The sequence below is a fragment of the Vigna angularis genome, chromosome 10 (genome assembly GCF_016808095.1).
Source record: "Vigna angularis cultivar LongXiaoDou No.4 chromosome 10, ASM1680809v1, whole genome shotgun sequence".
In the NCBI taxonomy this organism is placed as follows: Eukaryota; Viridiplantae; Streptophyta; class Magnoliopsida; order Fabales; family Fabaceae; genus Vigna; species Vigna angularis.
The window spans coordinates 9,749,627-9,760,200 of record NC_068979.1 but is presented as its reverse complement, the minus strand read 5'-3'; the positions used below and the strand labels follow the sequence as shown (position 1 = coordinate 9,760,200).

Genomic DNA, 10,574 nt, shown 5'->3' with positions numbered 1-10,574 from the left:
GTCAAGCACATAAGTGCCATGATTTAGAAAAATGAAGAATTTGTTTTATTCATTCTCAAATTTCATATAAGTAAAACTAAAACAACCTTAATAGAAAAGTGTTAATATAATACAAAATTTATTATTGTAATTTCAATCGGCATCTATTTTATATGGATATAGTCGATATTCATGTTATTAAACACATAAAAAAAAAGTTCGTTTCCAACAATGGAAACTTGAAGTTTGGGTAAATATCATGATTGTGTAAAAACAAACCAATGAATGTATAAAAACAAGAAAATGTCATTCCTTTGTTTGGATTTGAGGATGAATGAGTGAAAATATATGGATTTAGAAGAAAAGAAACTAAAATATGAGATACTTTAGATTAAGAGTAAGAGAGTTGAAAGTGAAAATAAATTTTAAATGTGATAGATAAAAAAACATTATAATTGATAAAATTATAATATTATAACTTTATTTTTATGATTAAAATTAATTTAAAATAAAATATAATTAGTTTAAATCATATTGAAATAAAATGTAAGTTATTATTTAAAAAAAATTAATTAATGAAATTAAATTGAAATATATTGTGATGGTGGAAATTAAGTTGAAATAAGTGAGTGATTAGTTTAAATAAAATAAATTTTTAACTTTAATTGATGAAAATGTTTTAAATTAAAATGTGATTAATTAAAATTAAATTGTGAGGGATTTGTTAAAAGATTGTATTTTAATTGATGAAATTTAAATAAGATGGTTGAAAATGAAAGTTGATAAAATGAAACAATAACATGAATTCAAAAAGTTATAAAATACGAGTAGTTAAAATTGCCATAGAAATAAAATGCGTGGTTAGTTAAATAAATGATCTTAGTCCATGAAATTAATTTAAAATAAAATTTTAATCATGATTTTTCATAAAATCAAATAAATCTAAATTGAAATAATTGTCAAAGTATATGAAGCAAAGTTGAAACATCTGAAAAACTTAAAAAATATACAAAATTGATGTAAGAATTTGATGATGATAGATTATATCACACATACAAAGTACAATAAAATAAGATTCAAAACATAATTAAACCACAATAATTAAAATAAAATAAAAATAAAACAATAATATGATTCATTTGAAAAAGTTTTGAAAGTTGTCAAACATTAGCTAAATTCCAATCCATAAAATTTCATCAATTCGATTCTGTTTCAACCTAAGCACAGATATGAAATAAAACAAGGCTAAAAGCGTCAAATTACCTTTGTCTAAGAGTTTTTTTTTCGCTTTTCTCACAAGTAAAAGTTGTCCTAAATTTATCATTTACTTTTTTTTTTCATTGTGGCACACACGTGTCACTGTTATAAGCATATTATTGTAATTTCAGTTGACATCACTCTATTTTTTTACCACAAATGAAACGAAAGGAAAAGAAAAGAAAACTTAAAAGTAATATTTACGAGACAAAAGAAAAACTCAATAAGGAAGGGAAAGGAAACTCAAAAATGAAAGGAAGGGAAGCATTGTAATATTTGAGTTTTATACATAACTGTAGGCGGTTCTTACCCAATAAAAATCCTCTACGAGCTCTCTTTAGAATGTTACCAAATAAAAATCCGCCACGTCACTACTAAATGTACGCACTCGTAGCAATCGAAAAGTTCCGTGGGATCATCGAGGAGGAGGGAACCCAAAAGCTTAAACCCTCTCACTGACGCTCTAGGGTTTCGTAATTCCAGAGTAAGGTTTTTTCGCAGAGCAAATATGGCGCTAACTAGGGTTTTCGGTGCGACCGCTGGCAGGGCATTCATGGAGGCGGCAGCGAAGAACGCGGCCAAGGTAAAAGCTTCTCCATCAGGCGGAGCAGCTGCAAAACCCGCGGGGAAGAAGACATCTATGGCTAGAGCCAACACCGGCATACAGAAGCCGGTTCCGGTCTCTTCCGAGCTCGGCAACTTCGTCGGCGCTTCTGAAGTGTCACGAACCGCCGCGGTTAAAAAAGTGTGGGAGTACATCAAGCAGCAGAATCTTCAGGTCTTGTTTCCGTTCTCGCTCAATGCTGCTATTTCTCTATGTGATCATAGTTTTTCAGCTCATTTTTAAGTTCTAGGAAGAGGCTATTTTCCACTGTAGAAAAATGAAACGTATTTGGGACTTAGAGATTGTTTTAGTGCTTATCATGTGTTAGATTATCGCTTATAGTGACTGCTATAGCGAGTGTTGGTTATTATGTTTGGTATAATAAATTTTGATTTTGTTCGTGCTTCTTAAGTGAGATTACTAGCATTGGTGATTCAATGAGGCTAGAAATGGTTTGCCTTTTGTCTCTTAGGTTTTAGAGTCGTGGCTCTGATGTGCTTTGTTTTGCGTAAACCGTTGTTCTATTTATTGGAATTGAATGAGGTAGTCATTTGGTCTCAGATTTCATAAAGCCTTCGCTTTAGTTGCTTTCGAGAAAGTCTTTCATTTTAGTCCTTTTTAGCTTGATTTTTTACAGCCCGTATTGCACCGAAAGGGATTTTGCAAAGGGAAAACTATTTGTACAAAGTTGGGACTAAAATAGAGTGAAAATGTTGTAAATTCAAGGAGGGACTATAGTAAGACGCATATGACTGCAGGGACTAAAATAGGGGCGTAATTGTTTGTATTAAGAGGGTTATAGATTAGTTAATATTTGGTGATAATTGGTTTCGGGAGGGGGATAGTTTATGATTATTTATGAGCTGGTTTCTGGAGTTTCTGTCTGATCCTTATATTTAATACTTCCTAAGTCTATTTGTGGTCTGAGTTGCTAATGGCATTCTTGATCTTGTTGGCTTTATCCTTCTTTTATGCTGGCATCTTTCTGCTGTATGTTTCCCATCATTTTTGTATTATGTATTTTTTTTTTCTTTCTGTTACCAAATAAGTGGAAGTATTCGTGGTATTATTTATAGGGTGCGTTTGGATTTCAGTTGGGAAACCCAAACCAGCTTTCATCTTCAATTGAACAATCGTACAGATATGTATGATGATTTTCTTCACATCCAGTTAAAAGCAAAATTAATCTCCAACCCGATTTGAATAAAAAGTTACAGGGAGTTGTTTTGTTGTTAACTCCAGCTGAAGTCCAAACGCACACATTGAAGTAGGATAATATATTTTGTCTATTCAGTGTTGTCTGTCTTTACAATGCATGACAGAGCTACCCTTTTGCAGAATCCTTCAAATAAGAGGGAGGTCTTTTGTGATGCAAAGCTGAAGACTATTTTTGCTGGGAAGGATAAGGTTGGGTTCACAGAGATTGCTACGTTGCTGTCTAGTCATTTCGGGAAATCAGGCTGATATTCAGCTTTGAAGGTACACTTAATGATGGGAACTTGTTCCAGTATATTAAATAGGTTATTTGGTTTTTAATTAACATGGTTTGTGACCAGCTGCTAAGAAACATGGAAATTTGTGGTATCGGACTGGGGGGTTTTGAAAGTGGTGTTATTTTGTCCACTAACTGCTTTCGCGTTGCTCGGGCTTAAGTATATTTTAGATATGTGCATGATTTTTCCAAGTCACGTGTCATTCAGCATTGTTATTTTAGAATCTTACATTCAGTTATTCGCTATCGTCATGACATTTTGGATGTGAATTAAGGATCTCTGTTTTCTAACAAATCAAAACATAAAATTTTATAAGTGACGAAGCAAGTACTTTTTGCTTCAAAGATGACGCACGTTCACAGTAGTGAATGCCCAACCAAACAGGCACATCATGTGACTGACCAAGTATTTGCATCACATGAATCCGAGGTGACTGATATTCACGAATTAACTGTGGATTCATGTTAATCCATATAAACTACACTGATTCAGTATTTTCCTTTTACTTTCACTATTGTGTATCATAAATTAAAAACATAAATTATTAAAGGAAAGGGAGCCTAATGCCAATTTCTCTTTGTTGTATTTGGCTATTTTATTCATTGCACATTATAGAGCTTGTGAATTAATTTCTGTAACTTGGTATTGTTGATATTTTTTAATACGGAATTGTTACTATATACTATTTATATTAAGTACAATCAGGTCTATACATTCCATCTCTTATATATATATATATATATATATATATATATATATATATATATATATATATATATATATATATATATATATATATATCCTAAAAATATATAATTTTTATTTTTTTAAGCATATATCAGACAGAGAAATATATTGGGTGTACATCAATATTTTTCATATATTAATAAATAAAATAATGAGTTCAACATAACATGTTAGTTGCAGATAATATGGCCACTTATTGTTGACTGGTGTTTATATTTAGCATTTGATCATTTATCGAATTGCTGATTAAATTGTTTATGATGGAGGAAGTCTTTGAGAAGTTAATTTATATTATATACTATAAGTCAATATTGTATCTCCTGAAAAAGAAGTCATTATTGCTTCTCTTAATCTTGTAAGCCAAGTTCTCTATCAATTTGAACTTAAAATCACTATTATCAATCAGCTATCACATGTGATCATGGATTATTTTCAGAATTACTTATATACACATCAAGTATAAAGATCAAAACAGCTTAAGCTTTAATGAAATAATGTTAGATCACCAAATTAAGGTATACTTTAATACAATTAGATTGGATAGAATGAAATTAGAAACATAAATTGAAACCTAATTAAAATTTCACATATTTTTCATTCACAGCCAATGAGCTTAAACATGTTTCAATTATAAAATTATTAGCATTTTATTCATTATCAGTATAAAATATCTTTTATTTTATTCTTTAATCTCAAATCATTATATACAATAAGTTTCATAAATAGTTTTCTTTAGAATCATAGTAACAAATATATATTAAATGGGCATAAATTCACTTTAATTTATTATATTAATATATTAAACTCGTTATACATGTACCAGTCAAAACACGTGATAACAAAAAAATAATATTATAATTATAACAATAGATATAAATAATTTTTATAATTGAATTATATATAATTTTTATTATTTATTAATTTAGAAAATAATTAAATTAAAAAACCAGTTAAATAAGAAAATAGTTAAGTTTAGAGGAAATCATTTGAAAGGTAAAATTAAAAACACGTGGACCAAAATAATGAATCCTTTTTATATGATAGTATAGATTATGAAAATAAATATAAATAATTTTTATAACCTTTTGTAAAACCTTTTATTTATTTTACAAATAATTTTATAATTAAAAAATGGTTAAATTTTAAAAAATGATTAAATTTAGAATAATCGTAAAATTAATAATATAATTATTTTAATTTAACTATTTCTATTTAATAAATAAATTTGAAAAACATATTAAAAAAGAAAATTCTTCATTATATATAACTATAGATATCCGTTATGTCAAAATTTCAGTTTTCTCAATATAAAAAGTACTTGCTTTAAAAGTGATATGGATGAGCAAAATAAAAGACTTTCTTCAATAAAGAAGGAAATGAATAAAGGGAGGCCAACTGTTAATCGAAAGTGATGTGGAAAGCACACAAGAATCACTTACTCTGTAAATACATAAAAAAAATACTTTAATAGACATATGGTCACAGTGAACATAACCACGACATTGGTGTTACTATTTTGGCATCCCTTACGAAGACCTACTCTGCCTGATCTAATAATTTCTGACAGTCACAATGAGCTGCTATTCATCGCTTGTAGTTCCTTCTTGACTCGTGATGTTTCTCACGATGATCAGAATAATCGGATGAATACGAACGCTCATATCTACCTCTTTTACTTCTATGAAATCCATCGGCAATAGATTCGTTCCATGAATACCGCTTTTTTCTGTTCTCTTTATCCATATCATTCTCGGGATGTCCAGAATACTTGGGCCTATAACTTGGTTTGATTCTTCTATTTTGATAATCTCTGTCCCCATCAGAATCTTCAGGTGAATAAGATTGCACAGCTCCGCTCTTCTGATTTCCTTGGTAGCGATCGAAACCAAAATTTCTCTGATGCTTTTGAGAATCCGAATAGGTGGTTGATGAATGCTTATGGCTGCTCTGTTTAAACTTTGGTTGTCTTTGATGACTGGAATCAGATGAATAAGAAATCACATCCCTGCTCTTGTTATCAGCATGATCACATGCAGGACCAGAATCCTCATTGGAAAATGGAGGTCTTTTTTTTGTATCTTTCCTCTCATGCTTTGGTACATTCTTTTTACTTTGATCATCCCTCTGACTGTCAGAATCTTCTGATGAATCAGTATACTTTCTTCTGTCATGTTTACTTTTTCTGGTATATTTCCACTCATGCTTTTGTGCATTCTTTCTACTTTGATCATCCGTCTGACTGTCGGAATCTTCGGACGAATAGGGATGCTTTCTTCTGTCATGTGTACTCCTACCATGCCTACGACGTTCAGAACCTTTGGACAAAAAGGAACGCTCTTGTTTAGACCTACTTTGACAATTCTTGTAACTGTCAGAATCTTCAGACGAATGCAAACTCTTGTATCTGCTCCTTCTATGGCCTTCTTCAGAGACCGAAGTTTCAGATGAACTTGACCTTGCATGATCTTGCTTCTTTTTCTTTACCTTAACCTTTTTTTTCTTACGTCTCCTTTCTCCATCGTCAGATGATGCTTCACTATCTGAATTTATTTGTTGCTGCCTTTTGTGCTTACTCCTTTTGGACTTCTTTGGTTTCTTAGAAAAGTTGGTTAATAACTCGGGTATATTATCCATACCAAGAAAACCTGAAAAATTAGACAATAATTATGATTTCTTATAGACAAACATCCAAGACTTATCACCAAATAAGTTCAAAAGTAAGTTGCTAGCAGATACCTCCATACTCATCAAATATGTCCTCGGCAACTATCTGCTGGTTGGGATCATCTGGTTTGAAACCTCCACGAGGAGGACTGATTCCTGGCCTCTGTTTGAGCTCCCATTTTAGGGGCTGCATCAGTTGGCAAACATGATAAAATATATGTCAACATTCTATCATCTTTTAGGAGATAAAAAACAGTACACATCTTCAATCATCAGTTGGCACAACACATAAAATGCAACCAATAGAAAATTGAGCGTACAATAAAGGACATTGGTGAGAGGCACTCTAAAAAGACTGCGGAAATCTCAAATTGTCCAGCTAACGTTGAGTTTTCAAATTCTTCCTGAATTCATATTCTCTGCCCTTCGTCTATAAGAGGGAGATTTTTTCCCTTCCATGTTCTAAACTAACTTTTTATGTGGATGCTTAGTTTTTATTATTTCACCACAGTATCTCACTAGAAAATTTTCATTTTCATCTTTGACAAAAGTAAAACTAGCTAACCCAAATACACCCATCAGAGACTCGACATATTCAACAATTGGTTGCAAGTGGACTTATGTTCCCGAAGATCTTAAACTAATTAGAGACAGGGGATTGAAATAAAGATAGGCAGAAATGACAATTTTGCACATGCCATTTTCAGCATATGTGAACATCAGTTTGTAGTTAATTTTACCATGGCACAAGTTGTATTAATTCTATGAGGATAGGATAAGTATATTGCAATTTAGTAGCCTCGTACTGCGAAATTGAACCGAATAAAAAAGTATCATTTATTAAAAGAGTGAGGAAATAAATGAATACAAAGAACATTTACTTCCAGTTCAAATTAATAAATGTCAACAAAAATATTATTACAAAAGTTTAACGAAACTATACTCCACTGACACAAATGTAATCATTCCCAGTTAAAGACTGAACTGTAAAATCTTCAAAACAATGGTTCAATTAAATTAGCAACTGACCTCAGTAGGATCTGTGTGAGCAAGGATAGCATTCAAGGGATCATCTCTTTTCAATCTGCTTTCCTCATTAGGCATTATAACATCCTTCAAGGGACATTCACGATCACCACTTTGATGACCATAGTTCCCACATCTTAAACATTTTACATTACGAACTTCAACTGCAAAAGGTTTCACCCTGGCAGGAACTCCTGTTTCCAGTCTAAAAACCATTCAGTTACTAAAAGCACAATTAAATAGGTTGACAAAAGTTCATGGGATCAAACAGCAGCAACTAAAGGTGAAGAATACATTTCATTTCAAAATATATAACTAGAAATTTGGTTGTCATATTCAATAATGAAAGATAAGAAGAGTTTTACCAATCTGTCAATTACCAACAAACTGATCTAGGCTGCACTTGATACACTACAGATTACGGTCACTTTCAACACATATATGGTAATTTAACATGTACCTCACATCCATGACGTAGCAACTACAGAAAAAAAATTTCCCTGTACCCGACAAGTAAGAAATGCTGTGTGATTGTTTGAAACTGTGATGTTAACATCCAGAGTTTTTCTTAAAACGGGGAAGAAAGAATAGTTCCCTCTAGTGAATTTATGACTTCCAATAAGTTTAAACTTCAAACCTAAATGTTACGTTCACTAAAGGATGGTGCACACCAACGAAATGTGGTTTGCACAAGTTTTCAAAACCCTATTTTCATTAGCTTGTACTGAAATAACAAAAAAGAAAAACCTTTGAAAAAACCAATAAGTCTACTCTATACTTTCAAGTTCCAACATTGGACATAATATAGAATCCATCTTGGTCTAGAGCCTAAATTGGTAAATATTGTACTTCATGTTATCCTTATTTCAACTTTAAAATGTTTTGGACTCCTGCTCAACAAAATAACAAACAAGTTATCTAAGTGGTTTAATGATAAGTAATTTAAGTTTCACTCTGAGAATTGTTTGACCAATTTTAACCCATAATTGAGACAACAAAATCCTGATCTCCACGTGCGTCAAAAAGTATAACTTCCGAAACTAAGACTCAATTATGCTTCTGATTGACAACAGATCAAGCAATCAACCAAATTAAAATAGGCACATCATCAGATAGTCTTTTAATATCTCATAAAACCTATGATGCACCGGTACATCAATTTGTATCAAGTATTCATGTCCGACACATGTCCTTATCCATTACTTTAGAATACTTCTTATCAATAAAGTATCTAACCTATAAAACTGTAATATTTTTATAATGACAATAATTTAAATTTTTTTATTTTGAAAATGTTTAATAATTTGATTTTAATTAGATTCACACAATAGCAATCATATATTTATCATATTTTTTAAAAAATTCTATATTTTTCAAAATGCACGGATTGTATCCTATCATTTTAAAAATAAGCGCATATCAGATACGGAGCATAAAAAAAATTCATCAACACCAAAGGTTTCAATCCTAGGAAGAGCAATGCATACCCAGGCAAGGCAATAATACAAACGCACAAACCACAGAAAATAAGAACAATTGACATACCTTGGTGCATTTTTAAGAACTTCGAATTCTTCTTCTGTCGGAAGAGGCCGCCCAAAAACATCCTTGGGCCTCGGTTTTTTCTTCTCTTCAATCAAATTTGTACTCTGCGGTCTGGGAGGCAAGAAACACGAGTATATTCAATCATACAATAACTTAAACCGAGTGACATAATAATTCCATTACTATTTAACACAAAGCAAGCGACGGAGGCGGTACACTGAAGAGGAAGGTCCATCATCGTGCTGAGGTCCCTTGTCCATGTCCTCTCGTTTCTTCTCATCATTCATCTCCGCAGCTTTGGCGCTTTCGGCATTGTAACCTGGAGGACGAACGTACATGAAACTAACAGCTTGCATAAGCTCCACCTACACAAAACCCTAATTTCAATAACAAGCCACGAAAAAAAATGAAATTATGAAACACGAAGAGAGAGGATCCGATGTGAACCTTTTCTTTCTCCTTCTTGGAGATGAGAGCGGTTTGGCGAAAAAACTCCTGCTCCTGCGCGAACTGGAATCGCAAACAGAAAGTAATTAATTGGAGGACGAATTGCGGTAGAATGGCAGGAATAAAAGAAAACTTACCTCGCGAGAAACCTCTTCGACGCGGCGTTGGCGATTGGCGTGGGTTTGTTCGGCGATCCACTTGCGGCGTTGGTTGGGATAAGAGAGAGGATGCCATGGCTTCTGGTTGAGATAGGAGTGGCTCCATGCGGTGCCGGATTTGGTCTTGTAATCAACTTCTCCGTTCGCGATTCGCTTGCTCAGCCTTATGCCTCCTCCTTCTTCCCCCTCCATCACATAGATTCTCGATTCTTCTTCACCTCTCTATCTGGAACACTGTTTATGTTTGACCCTTCTTCAACTAAGGAACAAAATGATGAATAAAAAATACTGTAAAACCTCGTCAATTTTTTAAATCCTGAAAGGTCACTGAATTAGACTTTAAATTGTTTTTTAGATAAATCAGTGGAAACATAGGTGTATAGTATATATTATAATTTTTTTAATTATAAAATAAATAATTTTTAGAATTTTAATATAGATTTTTTTTTATTAAAGATAGATTAATTGGATTAAGCAAAATAATTGTACAACTTAAAGATAAAATAATAAAATAATTTATATCAATCAAGATAAAGTTAGTAATGAATTATGTGAAAAAACAGTTTTTAAATCATCATCAAATAGTTATAAAAAATCATTTCAATAATAACTATACATAATGTAATATAGCTTCATTCTATATTATTTAAAAAT

General features: G+C 31.8%; 2 protein-coding genes across 2 annotated transcripts; one reads left to right on the top strand and one right to left on the bottom strand.

The window, feature by feature from the left end:
- The first annotated feature begins 1,579 nt into the window (after positions 1-1,579).
- On the top strand, positions 1,580-3,524 carry LOC108335255 (upstream activation factor subunit spp27). The gene is made up of 2 exons (XM_017571234.2): positions 1,580-2,014; positions 3,179-3,524. Exons 1-2 carry the CDS (start codon positions 1,745-1,747, stop codon positions 3,302-3,304), a joined length of 396 nt encoding a protein of 131 aa, XP_017426723.1. The 5' UTR covers positions 1,580-1,744; the 3' UTR covers positions 3,305-3,524.
- A 1,954-nt stretch (positions 3,525-5,478) lies between these two features.
- Positions 5,479-10,228, bottom strand: LOC108336032 (uncharacterized zinc finger CCHC domain-containing protein At4g19190). The gene is made up of 7 exons (XM_017572326.2): positions 9,900-10,228; positions 9,763-9,825; positions 9,532-9,680; positions 9,316-9,426; positions 7,774-7,975; positions 6,817-6,931; positions 5,479-6,725 (listed from the first exon to the last, which is right to left on the bottom strand). Exons 1-7 carry the CDS (start codon positions 10,110-10,112, stop codon positions 5,665-5,667), a joined length of 1,914 nt encoding a protein of 637 aa, XP_017427815.1. The 5' UTR covers positions 10,113-10,228; the 3' UTR covers positions 5,479-5,664.
- Between the last annotated feature and the right edge of the window lie 346 nt (positions 10,229-10,574).